Source organism: Ciconia boyciana, chromosome 17, assembly GCF_034638445.1.
Source record: "Ciconia boyciana chromosome 17, ASM3463844v1, whole genome shotgun sequence".
Classification (NCBI taxonomy): Eukaryota; Metazoa; Chordata; class Aves; order Ciconiiformes; family Ciconiidae; genus Ciconia; species Ciconia boyciana.
The window spans coordinates 8,743,879-8,762,446 of NC_132950.1; the positions used below are offsets into that span (position 1 = coordinate 8,743,879).

Below are 18,568 nucleotides of genomic sequence, written 5' to 3' on the forward strand. Positions count from 1 at the left end.
GGAGCTTGGCAGTAGAAGAAAAGAGTCAGTTGTAAACAACTGCTGATAAGAAGCGCAAGGATTCTCTCAGTGGAGGCAGGCACATTGTTACCTCTAGACTAACTGAATGTTTATAGTCCATGCTGTAGAGCTTTAGATAATAAACAGGTGCAGGTAAAAACATTTAAAAATGCTTAACATGAAAGGTAAGGCATCAGACTGGGCTTATACCGTAGAAAGACTTGGATGTAGCATGTTGCCATTTTAGGACATCTTCCAAACCTGAATTGCCACTGGGAAGCTAGTCAGCTGATTTCTATACAATGCCACCAACTCGTGTTAAATATTTGGCTAAATTACTGCCTTGATCTCTGAAGGCTTTCTGTCACTCATTATTACAAGTCTTCCAATGCTGATACATTGTACTCTTACAATATATTTTATTTCAAAATTATTATAATTAATATAGCAAAAAAACCCCAACAAAAACAAACAACAACAAAAACTTGTTAAAGAACTGCCTTCCCCAGTTACATTTTTGTTGTAGGTCAGATTTGAGGTATTTTCATACACAAAAGAGTTTGTGGAAGACTTTTATATGTTCACAGAAGTTTGTCAGAAGTGGTTATTTCTACAACAGTAATATTGGAGATTTTTTTTTTTTAAGATTCTGCTTCATGACGTGGGTTTTCAATGTGTTCTTCTGCTTACTGTAGATGATATGCCATTGGGAGCAGCTGGCAGGCGGGCTTCAAGCGAGTTCTTGATGTGTGGAGGGTAGGTGTGCTGAGCTTTGTCCAAAAGAAGTCTCATGTTCTAAAATTGATACTGCAGCTGTAGAAGGGGTTGCTTGGTTTTTGGCAGTGATGGGTTTACATTGCTGTGTGTGGACTTTCTTAAAGATTAATATGCCAAGTTGAATTTAATATGAATATGTAAACAGCCTGAATTCACAGTTTTGCTGTGAAGTAGATAGTTTCTCTGATGTGAAGACCTGTCTTTTGACAGTGGTTTTTGTTTTCACAGGCAGTCGCCATTAACTATTTCTGGAAGCTCAGGAACTGTACAGAAACCATCCTCAGCCTCTTCTCGAAGTACTGCTTCTGGTACAGCTAACAGGTGTGTGATGTAGGCTTAGTATTTCCTCTCTTTTAAAAAGGTTCTCTGCTAATATATGTTTTGTTTGTTTTTTTTTTTTAAATTGTGGATGGCTACTGGAAACTGAATTGAAATAGAAGCTAGACCTGTTTTTTCCAGGCTCTCTACACTTAATGCATTCTAATGGCTAAATTCTGGCTCTGATGCATGCCCAAAAGATTCACCTAAGGAAAGATAGCATTCTTTTTCTGTTTAAATTTTGAACTGGTTGAAAGCAGAAACTTCAGAGACGTAACTGACTTGTCCGTTTTGGTGTTGCAAAGCACAGCACAGTCTTCATTTAGTGAGTCAAGATATTGAATGCAGTATACATTTTAAGAAGTAGTTGTGAGAGAAGAGGAACTTAAAAAGCCCGGATTGCTATGGATTTGTGTCTCGTGGCTGGATTGTCTTGTGTCTGGTAACTGGGTGTGGCTTCTGTGCAAGTGATTACTGTGAATTTCATGTTTGTTTCTCACAAGATACCAAAGAAGTCACATGAAAGAGCTAAACACATATTGCAGCTTTTCCATCAGCAGGACCATTATTAAGTCCTCTTTCTTCCACATGGTTGTAGACAAAGTTTCTGCTAGTTTGAAATAGAACTGATATTCATCAGTGGTGCCTGAAATCTTTCCTGTATTGTATTGGAAAATGTAAAGCTTAATCATGCTGTTTATCTACTCAAGTAATATCTAAACAGAAGGGTTAGATTTGTCGTTTGACCAAGTAATGAATTTCATAATGTTTTCAGTACAAATAGAAAGAGGATGAGTGGCTAGATGAGGAATAAAGCTATTATGTTGGGTGTATTTTTGGCTTATGCTAGTACTACAGGGCTGCAAGTCAGCATTATTTGTTTAGAAATGCTTATCACAAGAAAAGTTAGCTACTTTGTGCTGATCTTTGGGCAGTTTGTGAAATCTGCTGACATGGGCTATCAATACAGCTTTAGTCTTACCTTTTATGTTTAAGGGCAGATAACGGGGACGATTTGTCTGTAAAGATCCATTTGCTCTGGATTGGCCATGTACAATGTATTAGAAATACATTGTAATTTTCTATTTTAAATTGTGTCAGGCGTCACAGTTTAGAGTTACAGGTTTTATGAAAATCTGCCAGTTATCTGTACGTTACCAAGTTAAGAGCTAAATGGTCGTGTGATCAGAAACAGGTGCCTACTGTTCACACTTTGTGTTTGTACTATAATAGTTTGATTTAATTATTGGTTGAGTAAATACAGTAACTAACTGGCTGCTTGGGGCATGGTCTGAAGGAAGCAGAGTGTGTGTCTGATATTCTGCAAGATGCTGCTTTTGGTTTTGGGTTTTGTTTTTTTATTTCCTGAGAAATGTTCTTTCATAGTCTGCGACTTTTTTTTTTAATAATTTTTTTTTTTTTTAACAAAAGGTTATGCCCTATGAAAGAGTGAATTTTTCTGATTAGCTGATCAAACTGAATGAATTATACCCATAGTTACACTGCTTTATGTCAAGTAGAAGAAGCTGTAACACTTGTCAGGCTCCAGCCAGAATGGGCAGAATAGGTAGAGCGGTTCACTCTGCTGTGGTTAATTGCTAATTTTATTCTCTGGCTCTCACAGAAACAAGGTTTGCATGTGACTCTGCACACATCTGTATTGCCTCTTCTCTAACCAGTAACAAACCACATCAGACTTGAGGATGCCTAACCAGAGCTTAAGCTTTGGGCCTGAGCTGGGGAGCCCTGATGGAAGACCGAGTATTCTACCATGCCTCTCCACCACACTAACACAGCATTGCTGCCTCCACTTAGCTCACAGGTCGCAGAACTTACTTGGATCTACCTGCAAGGCTGTGTGAGAGCAGGGGAAGGTATTTTCCATGCTGAGTACTTTAAAAGTTGAGGTGCCTTCATGGCCTCCTTGGTGTCACTGCCACAATTTAAATAACATCTGCTTCCCCTCTCCTGGCAGTCGGGCCTCAGGAGCCTCCCTGTGCTACCTCAGCGTGTTGTGTTAGTCGTAGCAGGCTGCCCACTGCCTTTGTGTGGTTTCCACTTGTGAGACCTTCTCCTTGTGTGGAAGCTTTCAGGCCTTCCACCAGCTGTGTGGTCACAGCTGACTCTCTAATTACTCAGTAGTTATCTAGAAACTGAGTGGCAATAACAGGACAAACTTGTTTTCTTTTGCTAAGGAAACTATGCATATTAGGAAGTAGTATTTCATTCTCAGAGGTAGCAAAGAACATAGGACAAATGCAGTTGGAAACCCCGATTTCTGTTCAGCTGTAGCTGTGTAGTGTGTGCTGTAACTGCTTGTTTTCTAGAGCTCGTGGTAGAACTTTTTTCACATTTCCTCTAAAAATTTCTCATCTTTCTCTGAAGAGGTGGTCGATAAAGGACCAGATACTAAACTGATTATCTTCCAAAAAGCCCATTAGTTTGAAATTCTTTCCATTGAATTCTGTCTTCCTTTAAAAGTGTTGGTAACTGATTACACTGCAGTGGTTTGATTCCCTTATCAGACAGTACGCTGAGGTAAGCCAGGTCACTGACACTGGCCAGGTCAGCTGAATGTGGGTACTGCTAATCTGCAGTTTGAGTCTGTGGATGAATGTTCAGGTGTGTGGGTTTGGTCATTTTGTCAGGGCTTGGTTACATAACATGTTTTTCTTTTGCAAGTTCACGGTGTCTCTTGGGATATCTCTGACTGTGCTTTAGTGGCTTTTGTACACATTCCAGCCCTGCTGCTGAACTTCCTGTTCTTAGCGCAGCGCGTTTTCCTAGAACGCTATTTTGAAGCGTGGTAAACAGAGCGGGCTGATTGGCAGCAAGTCAGAGGCATCTGTAGATTGCCGTGATGCGTGACGAAGTGCTTCAGCTAGTGCTGCGCTCTCCACTCAACCTGATACTAGCCAGTGTAAGAAAGGTAGTTAGTAACAAACAGTTCCTGATCTTCCTCTGTGAAGTGTTAGAGCTAGGTTAGGACAAGCTAAGGTCATATTGCATGCAGGGAGTGCAGGAGCAGCTTATTTGCCCGTTGCCTGGATTTTCTTGAAATTTTGGCAATGGTACAATTCGGAGAAAGACCTGTCTGTGCATATTCATCTCCTGTCTCTATACCTTCCAACTTCAGGCATTGTCAGCCTTCGGTATCCCCCCGCAGCGAAACGGCACCTATCCCAGTTCCCACTCAGCTACGGAATTACCAGCGCATAGAACAGAACCTCTCCTCTACTGCCAGCCCTGTGTCAAACCCCCACGGATCACCAAGGTGAGTTTGGTTTCTTTAAACTCCTTTTTCTTGGTTCTAGTTTGTGTTTGTACTCTGACAGATGTCCGTGCTTTCTTACTGATGTCTTTTTTTTTTTTCCTGCACAAAAACATACTAAAGAGACATTTTAATGATAACAAATAATAGTCCTTCACAATCTCAGGACTGTTGGATGGGCACTTGAAATTTTTCATGAAAACAAAATGAACTTGTTCTTTCACTCAAATGCAACGCAAGAAGGTATAAAGATGAAGTCTTGCTTTTTTATTCCTCTTTGTGTATTATACGGTGTTACATCATAAACTAGAAAGTCAGTAATAAGTTACGTTTTGTTTTCACACATGTAATGATGAAATGAATGCATTGTTCCGTAGAATATCAAGGAAACAATTTTTGGCATGCTAGTTAACTAGCTTGTCTTATTACAAAGCTCTAGTGTGCCAGACTTACTCTCTGCCTTGTGGTCTACAGGATCAGGATGGTGAAGGTCAAGACTCAGAAACAGACTACTCGGAACTCTGGAGATCTTTACAAAAACAAACCCCATGGTTCCTCGCATGTTTTTCAGGATCTCTGATTTTATAATAGGTGCTACAGTTGGGGAAGTGCCTTTCCCTTAAATAATCTATTTTCAGTTATCTGACCTGTATACCAGACCCAATAGGAAAACTTTGTCATAATCTTTGTTGACATAAAAATGGGCATTTGCAGCAATACATTTCACTTGATTGTAAAATTCAAAATTTGGTGATTGAGTTGTTTGAAGATTAGGAATCCATGTACTAAGGGATATCTGTTTTAATTTTCTCCAGTTAACAGCCTATTATGGCACTGAAAGTTGAAAAGTCAATGTGAACAAAAGGAATTACATCTTGCTTGTTTTTGGTATGGGAAGCTTAGCTGAAGTTATTAGCTTAATTAGTAAGCTTCACCATCATAGCTTTCTCTTTAAATAGCAGTATTTTCTTTAATGGATCATTATACTCCTTAGGGGATTCTGAAGCTTATCTCAATGAACCACAGTTACTATAGTGTGTGTAACCATTCTTTCCACCTTGTTAGAGCTGGAGTTGTGAGACGCTCAAACACTAGCCCAATGGGCTTCATGAAGATGGGCTCTTGTTCTCCAGTACCAGCTGACACTGCGCAGGGCGTTGGGCGCAGGTTATCCACAGGATCTTCTAGACCGTATTCTCCTTCACCACTAGGTAAGCCCTTAAATTCTTTGCAATTAGTGAAGGTTTATCTGGAACAGTAATTCAGACCACTACTTCTTGCTTGAAATTACCTTAAACCAAAATCTGCCCAACTAGGTCACATTTGGAGAAATAGCTTCTGTTAAATGACTCACAGAAGTAAACTAACTAGGTTTTATTTTGCTTTACCTTCATTTGTATGTGAAGCATAAAGTGTAAATTCACATTTTGATTTTGTTTGCATAGTTGGAACCATACCTGAGCAGCTTGGGCACTGTTGTTGCGGACAACTTCAAGGACATGACTCAAGGAGTAGAAACTTCTCAGGTGGGTGACTTTGGACCATGCAACCAGTACCATTTTGATAGAGCTTCTACAGCATTTTGTGAAGGGGGAGGAGGGTCAACGCTACATTAGTATGGGTTAATAGGAGACACTGGGTAAGTGGTGCGCTGAGTTTCTGTAGAAACTTAGCCCAGCTGTGGCTGTATCAAGACACCTTTCCCCATAACTAATTCCCTACACAATAAGAGAGCGACTGAAGTTTCTTTTTCTCAAGATGGAAAAGCAACTCTGATAATGCCTGTCCTTAAACAGGATGGAAGTGGACGGATTATCATGAATGGTAGTAACATGTTTCTCAGAATCTGGTTTTGATAGAGCAGTTCTGTCACGCCAGTCCTCAGAAAAGGGAGGAAGAACTGCCAGTGAACAGCATGCAGCACGTTTTTGTCCTTCCCTTAGGAAATTGACTGGGATCTGATGTTAGTGTTGCTAAGCGTTCAGTAAGCTTTGCAAGTCATAAATTATTATGGCATGCCAGCAGGAAAAAAAAAGATCAGGGAGAAATAGGACTTGAAGATGTTCTGAGACTGTTAAAGATGGAATTGCGCTTTAATGCCAGAAGGATTGGGCTTAAGAATATGCAATTCAGCAACACATTCTTTTGCTCTATGCATATTTGGGTGCCATTTCTTCTTTATCTAAACTACTAGTTGTACTCTTTATTTTGACTTTCTGAGAGGTGGTGTTGAAACTGCATTGTGGGTTTTTCCCCTATTTAAACACTTTCCAAAATAATCTGGAGATGATAGAGCCTTCATTTCTTGGAATAGCCATATTTCACATATCTGGGAATGGTTTCATCCATATGAAATAAGTTCTATGACATGTCTCAAAAATTTCCTTCATAATTGCTATGCCATTGGCAGTCTCAGCACAAGACAAGGAATGAATGACTCCTCAGATTTGAAATAGTCTCTTCTCGTAAAGAAAAAAAAAAAGGGGATGTGCTTGAAGAGAGTACAAAGCAGTGTGTATGTTTTTCTTGTTGCATCTTTTCTTTGGCTAGAATTTTGTAGGGCTGTTGGTTCAATGCCTTTTGCCAGCATTAAACTGACTTGTACTTGTAACATACCATAGCACTGTTTTTATGGCTGTAAGGGTTTTTAATGTTTCATTTTGTCATCTGTTTCCTGCATTCTTTTCCTACTTGACTTTATTTCTTAATTTCAAATGACTGCAGTGGTATTTCTATTTCTAAAATACCACAAATTGCAGCAAGTCTGTTTCTCAGCACTTAAATGTGTATGGGAAGCTGTCTTTTGCTTCTGGGTGAAGTGAGGTCATCCGAACTGAGATTTTTCTAAGGACTGAAGATGTCTGTTGTAATGTAGCTTCTGAACTGATGAGCTGCTCTTGCTGCCAGTGGCAGCAGAGGACAAACTTCTAATTCAGAAGCCCCCCCTGTGGTGGCAATGGCACTAGAACAGTAACCAGTGAGATTTAAGACTGGTTTCTGAAACAACAGGTGAGGACTCTCAATGCTATGAGACAGACGAGCAGAGGGATTTCAAACAAGCAAATTCTTGGCTGGGAAGTTAATGAGAAATAGACTTGATCCCTCTGCTGGAGCTGCAGGCAGAAAGGCTATTCTAAAAGATGCTGTTTAATGGAGTGGAATGAAATCAAGATGAAGTAGCTCATATTCAAAATCTAACTAGCAAAAGCATAGGCTTAAGAAGGTTGAAAGATGTGTCTTAACAGCTGGGCACTTTACTGAGCAAACTGCAAGAAGTTTGTGATGTTTTTTTGCACATACATTTATGAAACGGAGCCTATTTCAGAAGATAGTCTTGGCGAGCTCTTAAAAAATCTTATCTAGTTAGCATGGTTCATTTTCAGTTTTGCCATTTGTTTTTTTGGTGTTTTTTTGGTTTTTTGGTTTTTTGTTTTTTTTTAAATGTGAGTGAAATTGTCACTTCAGTGTCACTTCTTGGAGCTTACAAAGATAGGCATTTTGTCTGGGAAGCTGTGGCCATAAAGCTGCACTCTTATGTACTGTTTGTAACTTTGCACAGTTCCTTATCATGAGACACAAAAATATCACAAGGAAGAGACTGTTTCATCAAATTTCAGGTTCCTTATTTTGAAAGAGGAAGGGCACCTTTGAGTAGGTGAGATGTTCATAAGAGACATTTCCCCAAAGGCCTCTGTTTAAATGACTGCTTATAGCTCTTCCATTTCCATTTGCTTTAGGAGAAACTTTGTGCTCGTGCTTAACTCTGGACTTCCGTTGTACATAGTAAGCTTTTGAAAAAGATTGTCTGACAGACTAAAAAGGAAACGACTGCCTAAAGTAATGATCCCAAACTGTTTCATCAGAATAATTTGGTTCTTTTTAGTTCCTAGTTTTCTTGCAGGAACCATGAGATGAGCTGCCTTTTGTGTCTGCAAATGAAGTCATTATGTAAAAAACAAGTCATTAACATGCAATGTTGCATTCACGCACTTGTTTGCAAGAATATAATTCCAGTACTTGAGAACCTCTGTTCAACCTAGAGTCTTGGTGGCTGCACTTGAAATTTCAGTATTGGTTATGCTATTCCTGCTGAATCCAACCACTTCATTTGTCCTGATGCAGGTTGCCAGAGGTACCGCAGCTGCCAGTACAGCTGTCACCCTGAAATCTTGCCTATTTGGCAGCTTGAAGGTCTCATCAGTGTAATGTAGCCTTAGTCTGAATAGCCAACGGGCTAAATCCATTCTCCTTGCCATCTAGGGAGTTGATGATCAAACATATCTCACAATATTTGCAGTCTCATCTCCTTTCAGTTTAATGTTGATCTCTGGCATTTTGGGCTTCATTTGTACATTTTCCAAGCACTGCAAGTAGAATTTTACTTCATTGTTTTTCATCCCCACAGGTTCTCCGATACCACCATCTCAGTCTCCACAGTCACTTTTGATGGGAGCGAGGTTGCAGAGTGCACCTACTCTCACAGATATTTACCAAAACAAGCAGAAGCTCAGAAAGCAGCATTCAGACCCAGTATGCCCATCCTATGCTGGGTATGGGTACAGTCATTCTCCACAACCAAGTAGGCCAGGTAGCTTGGGAACATCACCTACCAAACATATGGGATCGTCACCTCGGAGTTCAGACTGGCTGTTCAAAACTCCATTACCAACAATCATTGGCTCTCCTACTAAGGTTTGTTAAGTTTGCCACTGTCAGTAAAATGTGAAGTGGTAACACACTGCCTGAAGCAATTCCCAAGAATATTTTGGGGTTCTAACCTTGGTGTTTGTGTTCTTGGTCTTGATTCTTAAAGGCGACAGCTCCTTTCAAAATACCTAAAACTCAAGCATCCTCAAACTTGCTGGCCCTGGCTAATCGCCAGGGCTCGGTAGATACCCCGTTGCAGCCTAAAGATGTCACTGACCCAAGGGATTTCACGCACTTCCACTCGGCCCAAGGAGGTGAAAAGCAGGCAGGAGAACAGCACAGTAAAACTACATTCGGCAGGTAGGCATGGTAGTATTTATAACCTGCAAAGCTGGGTAGGTAACTTGTCAGAAGAATGTACATTGCCCACAGCAACTTAGAGGGGAAGAGCATGCAAAAAGTGAGCTGTGAGGAGATGCTGAGGTTTTGTGTATACAATAGAAACATTTTGTACTGTGTATAAATATAGCATGGACTTCCTGCAGAGTGCTTTGTGTTGCTGTCTCGTTCTCTTTTGGTTTGATTATCTGAATATGGAATTTCATTGCCTCTGTGAAGCCTGTTCAGTTTTTGCTTGAAAATCTATATGACAAAATTTGCAATATAAATTTTTAAGAGAAAAAGGTCTCTCTTTATGTTTATGGTTATCTCTATTTCAGTAGGTCCATGATGAACAGCAAGATTTCAAGATTTTCTCTATTTTTGTTGAAGAATTCTCTGTAGTAAATAGCAAGAATCTGAAAGTCAGCCTTAGTTGCAAGTTAGATAGGAAGATCTTACTGAAGAACTGTGTTGTGAATTCATACGTTTTTCCGTCTAGATCTGTTAGTACTGGGAAGCTGTCAGATCAACAGGTAAAGACTACCCTTGGTGGCCAGTTATATCAAGGCAGTACAGACAGCCTCAATACGGAGCGACCAATGGACACAGGTAGGGAACAGATGGATACATCCAAGCTGTCTTGATGTGCTAGGTTTTTTATGGAGTGCCAACTAGATACAGTTCTGCTTCGAACTTTGAGAATTGGTTCTGACAATTTTTAGCCTCAGTACAGTAGGCTTTTTTTAATCTTTGAAGGGGATATGTTCCATTTCTTTAGCATAGCTTTAAAAATAATTGAGACGGGAAAATACCTATTTCTGTCCTAAACACAGAAATATCTCAACTGCCTATACTGGCTAGAGGGATTTGGATTTTTTTTGGTTTGGTTTTATTTTTAATACAACATTTGTGGCTGTTTCATTTCCTAATTCCACCTTGTTTTCATATGAAAGCCAGTTTATGTCATTCTGGGTCATTTTTCTCCTCCTCCCTCCCCCAGCTTGTCCCTTGCCACAAGTGGCCACCAGGAGTTCTCGCCTTGGTTTTGAGCAGATGGAAGGAGTTCTGCAGATAGGGCTGGTCTTTAGCCTCCAGACCTGGCATGGTCTGCCTTTAGAATTTTTCTGTTGTATCTTTTGCTGCAGGACTGGTGGTGTCCTCAGGCTCTCAGAGAGAGCCCTCTGTTGCTCTTTTTCAGGCGAGGGTAGAGCGGAGAAAGATTGAAAGCAAAAAGATACACGAAGACTGCACCTTGACTCCTTTTGTGTATCACCAAGGCTGTCCACTCAGCTTGTTTTATTTGCTGTCAGAATGTCTCACTAGTCCAAGTCTTGGATTTACATCAGAGCATGTTGTGTTGCAGTGCTCCAGTTTGCTGTATATAATTACTTATTGGTATGGTTATATGTAATAGGAACTAACTTGCTGAAATTTTCTCTTCCAGCTCCAGCAGGGGCCTATGGAATTGCAATGGCTCCTCCTTCCATGGGAAGCGGGGCAAGTTCTCGGGCTGTCATGTTTACTGTTGGGTCCCCTCCAAGCAGCGCCACCCCTCCTACCTGCACCCATATGGTCCTCAGAACAAGAACCACCTCCGGTAAGGCTTTCCTGACAACTGTGGACTGTCTTCAAACGCAGTATTTAGGCTTGCCCACTTCTTGGGCCAGTAACCTGCTTACTGCCTTGCGCAGTAGGTCCTCTAGGCCATACAGTAAAAGTAGAGATTAATGTCAGGTGACTTCTGCCTTTTCTCTCCTAAAGAGAGGGCCAGAGGCATGGATTTACAATACAGCAGTGTGTAACCTCCTGTGTACACAGCTTTACTCCACCACAGGGAGTGTAATAGATCTCTGTGACAAAGGTGGAGCGGAAAAGTTAGATTTCTGATTCTGCATTTTTGCCTGCTGCTGTGCATTATACCAGAAAACTCACAAGGGGTGTGAGCTGACTGCATTTTGGCATGTATGGGCTATGTTGCCAAGTGTCAAAGATCTCAAGGTAGAGGCCTTCATCTGCTCAGGACGAGCAGCAGTCTGCAGCACCGTGCTTTTGTGAACTACAGCACAACCTTTTGTCTGTACTGTTGGACTGTCTGCCTTGGAATCCTTGTCAGCCATTTCCCAGAAACTGTGTCAGAAAAAGTCACTGTTCATTAAGGTGTAGCCTTTGCATTCTCTACAGAGTGATGCAAGGAACGATGAGGAGAGCCTCACAAGAGTGAATATGTGATGATTTGTCATTTGCTATCATCTGCAGCCCCAGTGCTGCGAGATGGAACAAGCTATTAGACTGAATGTGTGTGTTATTTTTCTTGTAGTTGGATCAAACAGTTCTGGAGGGTCTCTCTGCTCTACTAGTGGCCGTGTATATATGGGCTCTCCTCCTGGTATTTATATGGGTTCTTCTCCTCCGGGAGCCGAGGCAGCTCCGAGTCTGAAGTACATGCCTTATGGTACTTCGCCTCCCAGCTTAGAGGGCTTTATCACTTTTGAAGCTCCCGAATTGCCTGAGGAAACTTTAATGGAGGTATAGAAAAAATAATTTAATGTTTTATAATGTATAATGCTGCTAAAACAGACACATGGTAAAACCAGGACTGCTCAGGGCACTTTGTAGTTTCCTCTTCACTATCTCACATATTCCTTTTTAAGATCTTGAAAATAACCCTGTATCAATTGTGGCCAATTTCACTTTGGTAGTTCCTCCTGGCGTTTCACGTATTTGAATAGGTAACCAAAGGAACATGACTGCTTTTCTTCACCAGAGTCTTCCAAAGAGGCCTCTGTTTTAATGCCAAGTCTCTGGATGTGGGTGCTGACAGTAGCAATGTCCCTCTGGGCATTGTTTTTAACTGCTTCTTCACAGTCAGTGGAGGACATTAAATCCTACTTGTGGGAAGAGTGTCCTATATTTTTTAAAATGTGTGGAGGAGTGGCACTTTAAAAACACCAGTTGGGGTGGTCTTTCACCAGAATGCTATCCTTGGACTGTAAATTTCTCAAGGCAGATTGCTGTTCTGTTTTCTCATTCACAATCTTGCTGGAAGGTGTTTGGATCCCTATTGAATCGATACATTATAACATGAATGTTTGACAGTACACTGTATTCTTCCCACAGATAGAGTTTAAAATGTGTTTAGACCTGCGTTACCAATGAAAAGATTATAAATATTGCTAAGATATGTTTGATTAGTTTTGAAGGCTAACTTTTTTTTTTTAGCAGAGACTATGCATGTAGTATCTGTTTTAGTCACCAAGAAGCAATGAGTTGTTAGCTCCAATTGTTTAAATTGTAAATTTTGGCAACAGCCACCTTTTAACACGATATAATTCTAGATTGAAGTGTAAATTAGAGTGAAGCAGATAAGTATGAAGCTTTAGATCAGTTCTCTTGCAGGTATCCAGTCTGTTATATAATAAAAGCCAAATGTTCCTCCTGGCTTCTCATACAAGTGCCGAGCATACTTCTGGGGTGCTGATAATATAATAACAAATAATATGTCCCCCTTGTGATTCCTTTAGTTGCTCAGGTTTTAACAACCATAGAACTCCATGTCCCAGTTCCTTTGGCTTTGTTGAAAGACTCTTAATTATAAGCTACAGTATCTTGAAATCATTAACAAAGAGGGAACAAGTTCATACCTGTTGATCTGTTTGGACCTATTTGGTTCTGTAGTCCCTAGTGCTGGCTCTACTACAATGTGATTTTCTGCATAGAATTGACATACCAAGAAATCCTCAAATTACTAACAAGACTTTTAAGTGTACTTGTTTGCCTTATGGCTTGTAATGGTTAAATTGTTGTCGTCTTTCCCTCTGACAGAGAGAACATACAGATACACTGCGTCATCTAAACATGATGCTGACATTTACAGAGTGTGTTCTGGATCTGACAGCAGTACGAGGAGGAAACCCAGACCTGTGTACTTCTGCAGTGTCGCTGTACCAAATCCAAGAGAGCATAGTTGTTGATCAGATCAGCCAGCTAAGCAAAGAATGGGGGTAAGTATGTGGTCAAATAGTATCAAGAGAATTGAATACAACAAAAATTTATTCAAACTATGCTCTCTTTGTTGAGAGTGATTATTTTACTGTATAGAATCTTTTATAGGAATACATTTTTTAACAGCTGAGGACAGATCAGAAAGAGCAAAGGACAGAGAGACATTTGCTAGCAGAGAAATAATAGGGCAGTGTTTACTGGCCTGCCACAGAAGTTGGGGAAGGTGGTGAGGAGTTCTGGCTTGAGATGCAGTATAACATTTCTAAGCCTGTAAATTTGCGTACCAGCTTCTGTCAGACCCAAGCCCTCTTCTGTTCCTGTTGGCCAGGCTGAAGCAGTAGCACCAAGGTGAGGGTTGGGAAGGGGGGAAGGAGTGTCCAAATTTGACCGATTTGGTGGAACCGATCAGCCCTAATACAAAATCAGAAGCAAGGAGAAATAAGAGAAATTTGGAGTGGTGGAAATGGGCAGTTCCACTTCCTGCTTCTTCCTGGGGGAAAAAAAAAAACCAAACCCAAACCAAAAAAACCAACACCACCAACAAAAAAAAAACCTGCCAAGTATTTACTTTTCACAACTGAGAATTCCAGGGACATAAGAAATGACGCTGCGAGAAAAGTACACCCAGTTGCTTGTGGTAAGACATTGACCTCGGGCAGTCAGTCCCCACAAATAAGTGTTCCGTTTTAAAAAATGTCTACATTAAAGCAGTTTGTATTTGCTGCTGCAGCTACTAGATGAGCAGATGAACTCTCAACCCGTGACAGAGTGTTTGTGAAGGGAAGGGAGGGGTGGAGTTGCATTTTAAACATCTGGCTTCCTTTGCTGCTGCTGCTGGGTCCTGTGTAGGGTTGTGATTAAAAAGTGGCGTCTGCCCATGGCTTGAATGTGTTCAAGAAAGGTGTTTTGATAACTAATTAATTTTCCCCCCCCTTTCCCTCCCTAGACAAGTAGAGCAGCTGGTGTTGTATATGAAAGCTGCCCAGTTACTAGCATCTTCTCTGCATCTTGCCAAAGCACAGGTCAAATCGGGGAAACTGAACCCATCCACTGCTGTTAAGCAAGGTAGATGCAACATAATCTCATTTGCTTTGCTTGTGAATTTTCTTTGCTGATACATCACTCAAAAAGCTTAAGTTGCAACATTGGTTTGTTTTCTTCTGTACAAGAGAATTCTAGATATGTACAATTGCCCAATTCTGATAGTAAACAAAGATACAGCTAGAAACTGTTAAGAAATGGGCAGTTATTAACTCGAAATGGAAATAATTTGATGTAGACTTAATTTGTAGAAGCGGCAGAGTAATTAAAAGCACAAGTTTAAACAGATTGACTTTGCTAGTGCTGGGAAAAGCTGAACTTAGGCTATGGTGTTGTTTGGTTGGGTTTTGTTTTTTTTCTTTTAATTTCTTCTTCCCTTTCTTCCAGTTGTGAAAAGCCTCAATGAGAGATACAAATTCTGTATTGGCATGTGCAAGAAATTGACAGAAAAGCTGAATCGTTTCTTTTCGGACAAGCAGAGGTTCATTGATGAAATCAACAGTGTAACTGCAGAGAAACTCATCTACAGCTGTGCTGTAGAAATGGTAAGTCACTCCTTTTACCTAAATGACAGGACTTTGAGATGAATTGCTTCCTTCTCTCACACGCCTCTTCTACATAACCAGAAAATAGAATGTATGTTTCCAGAACTCTGTTCATGGTAATTTTTGTTAGTCTTTCACTCTCTTTCCTGCCCTGCCTTAACTGTGGCTAAAGTTCCTAGCCGATACTGTTCCTCAGGGACGTTTTCCCTACATCAGCACATTTAGTACACAAACACTAGGAAATGAACTCCTAAGCCACACAGCCCTGTGTGCTGAAGCCTCATCCAGTAAGGCTTACTAAAGCATAGAAGCAATAGAAGTTCTTCAAATTGACCTGCTGGGTTGATGAAGCTACATCAGCCTGTCCATACAAAGCAAAAACAGTAGCAAACATGTGGAAGCTTTTTCATGTAATTGATAAATTTTCTGTCTGCCATGGAGCAGATGCAGTAAACATACAGGAGACTTAAACAGCTTTTTTGATGAGAGGGAAGTCTTTTTAACATAGGTGTTGCACAAAAGATACTGGCACATATTGTGCTTAACCCTGATAATGGTGTAGGTGTGTAATCCTGCACAATTAATTTGTCTTCTTTACAAGAGAATGTAGGTATAAGAACAAGCGTATTTATTCATATGTTGTTGTAACACACGTGAACACAAAAGATCAAAAAGTGCTTTTATAGCTTCGATGTGCAGAATATCCTGAGTCAATACCACACAGGTGCTATTTTCTCTCAGACTTCATTTTGTTGTCTTACAGTTACAAAAACAGATCAGCTACATTAAGGCTCAAAAATAGTTTCTTAATGACACTTTCATATAATTCATTTTGAATTTTTCATTTCATTACTTATCTAATGCAGTTTATGTAACTGAATCTTCTAAATGATTCCAGGTTCAGTCGGCAGCTCTGGATGAGATGTTTCAGCAAACTGAAGATATTACATATCGATACCACAAAGCAGCCTTGCTGCTGGAAGGACTGACTAAAATACTGCAAGACCCTGCAGATATAGAAAATGTACACAAGTGTAAGTTTATGTTGAATAATGAGAATATTGAAAATTACATGGAATTAATGCATTGTCAAATAACACTGAAGTCGTCACCTATTTTTTACCCCTCTCTGTTTGCAGATAAATCTAGCATCGAGCGAAGGCTTTCCGCACTTTGCTATAGCACAGTGGCTGTATATGAGCAGTAGGAATATCCCGAGGACCAGATGGTGTGAACATAAGGGACCACATCAGTGATACTGCACTTTTTTGACTACAGCTTAATTGTTGTCCTTGTTCTGCCCCACGTGGAAGATGATTCTTACATTTCTGTGGTGACTACCAAAGAAACAGCAGCATACTCAAAGAGGAGAAGTTCCAAAAGTACACTTGCCTTACCGATCCAGCAGCTCCTTCTTCTTCCTAGCAACAGAATTCAAAAGAATCTCTCTTCACATTTCAAACTGACCCTTGTACATGTGCTTTGAACTTGAATGATCAGGGGTTTTTTTTCCTCATGAGGTTTATAGAGAGTGGATCCTTCTGCATCAGGTACAAAAAGACATTTCCCTCAGAAGATTCCCTCAAAAGTTTGTGAAAAATATTTGTAAATTGTCAGTAAAATGTGGCGGAGTGAATTTGGGAAACCCTAACCATGTGCAAGTGCTGTTTGAAGCTGTCGGGGCTAAGCTGGCTCGTATTGGAGCTCACATGTTGTAAACATGGCTCAGCTTGTCATATTGAAGGGATGGTGAGAAAGTGCTCTTTTACATGGGGGAAAGATGGTAATGGAAGAAATTGCGCTCCATGTGTACAAAATCCCCAGGGGGTTTTCAGCTGATGTGGATACAATTTGATGATCTTCTTCCAAAATACTTTGTTTTGCACTAATTTACTAAAGCAACTGTATATTCATTTTTGAAGAACTACTTAAAAAAAAAATTAGAGAAAGAAGGCACAACAGACTTGGCTGAATTTCATTTCAGTGTACATAAAATTCTTTGCAGAATTTCAAATGTAGCTTCTAGAAGACTTTCAAACAAACTGTAAAAACTTGTATTCATGTGAACCTTTCCATTTTATACCTATTTGTCTAATACTTGAGTAACTACTGCTCTGGACTTTCTCAGTAATAGCAATGTTGAGTTGCTGGTTGTTTGCTTTTTATATAGATTTGGTTGCATCTTTTGTTGTGCATGCGAGATGTGCATTAATGCCTGCAGTCTCTAGGGGTGTAATGACAGTTCTCTGTATTTCTTGGGCAGTATTACAAAAAATACTGTAAACTGAAAGGTTCTGCGAGGAACCATGCAAAACCCAAAAATAATGTTGGGGTTTGAGATGCTGATAGATTGATGTAGAATATCTACATACAGTGTGTGAAGAATCAGGATTATTTTGTGTGCATTTTGGGGGAGAGGTGGGAAGCTTCATTTAGCCTTATAGGCATTATCATTTCAAGCATCCCATGAGATCATCAGGACAGCAATTTGCAAAGTATTTAGGCAGATCACCTTCTCTGGAAATGGTTCCTGTACTTTATTTTGGGGACTTTTTTTGTTACTCAACTGCTTGAATACTTGAATAAACCATTCTCCAGGACAAAATCATTTTAATCCTCTTAAACACAGTGGTCTGAACTATTTGACAAAGTTGTACAGGGCTTACACATCACAAGATTGTTTCAGTGTTCGGATAACCATGTGTTTCCTTTACTTTGACAGAGTAATGTACTTTTTACCTTATTTATCTGTATGAAATTCCAACAGTTAATTTGAAAGTGTTTGTTTATATAATGTTTGTATTTTTAGGTCTTTAATACGGTGTTTCTACCTCTCCTTTGTAATCGCATGCATTATTCTTGAAACTAGGTAATAACTCACTGAACTGTTGCGTAATAGCCTTTTTATTATGGCCTGTATAAATGTATATTAAGGTAAAATAAATACTGACACTAGAAGTGTTTCTATGGTAGAACTGAGTTTCTGTGTCTCTGTAACCAAAGGCCAGTGGACTTAACTTCAGAAAAATGGTCTGTACTTGGCTGGTTAAACAGATGCTGAGTGTTCCCTGCTTGGGTCAAGAGATGCTCACCTTGGCAGCTGGACATGCCACCAGGGCAGGATGGGGCAACTTGCTTGAGTTCGTTATCTCTGGATAGCTCTGGCACAAAGTGTCCCCGAGTTTGTTTTCACTTGCTTTAGGAAAACAGTTTACCCTGCCTTTTTTTTTTTTTTTTTAAAACTTGGGTTTGAAAACAGATATGGTAAGTAGGTTCCTGGGTAACAGCTGTATGTTCTTTCAACAAGGTGCCTCTAGCAAAGAGGAGCTGTCTGGGCTGCCAAAACAGCATATACAGAGCTAATTGACAAGCACTGGCAGTAAGTTACAATTTCTATCCAAACTTTACGAAAAACAGGCTTTGTCCACCTTGTAGCTAATATCCTCTCCCCAGCTGAGGTGTGCTGTGGTTGCTGGTATGTTGCTGTTGTATTTCTGAGTTGTACTATCAAATTTTTCCCAATTTATTATTTAAAAAAACCCTACGCTTGTGACTGGCACATAGCGATAAAAGAGGATGAGGAAGG

At 40.1% G+C, this 18,568-nt stretch overlaps 1 protein-coding gene across 1 annotated transcript in view; it reads left to right on the plus strand.

Moving 5' to 3' along the window:
* The window catches only part of ULK2 (unc-51 like autophagy activating kinase 2), a 41,287-nt gene extending 23,336 nt beyond the window's left edge, over nt 1-17,951 (plus strand). The window contains exons 14-28 of the mRNA XM_072882502.1: nt 696-756; nt 1,006-1,098; nt 4,232-4,369; nt 5,432-5,577; nt 5,812-5,892; nt 8,772-9,058; nt 9,180-9,373; nt 9,894-10,003; nt 10,839-10,991; nt 11,712-11,920; nt 13,217-13,395; nt 14,343-14,461; nt 14,825-14,982; nt 15,881-16,016; nt 16,122-17,951. Of these exons, the coding sequence (XP_072738603.1) occupies nt 696-756; nt 1,006-1,098; nt 4,232-4,369; nt 5,432-5,577; nt 5,812-5,892; nt 8,772-9,058; nt 9,180-9,373; nt 9,894-10,003; nt 10,839-10,991; nt 11,712-11,920; nt 13,217-13,395; nt 14,343-14,461; nt 14,825-14,982; nt 15,881-16,016; nt 16,122-16,189 (2,132 nt within the window). The 3' untranslated portion in view covers nt 16,190-17,951. The remainder of the gene's footprint in view (nt 1-695; nt 757-1,005; nt 1,099-4,231; nt 4,370-5,431; nt 5,578-5,811; nt 5,893-8,771; nt 9,059-9,179; nt 9,374-9,893; nt 10,004-10,838; nt 10,992-11,711; nt 11,921-13,216; nt 13,396-14,342; nt 14,462-14,824; nt 14,983-15,880; nt 16,017-16,121) is intronic.
* Nucleotides 17,952-18,568: the final 617 nt, after the last annotated feature.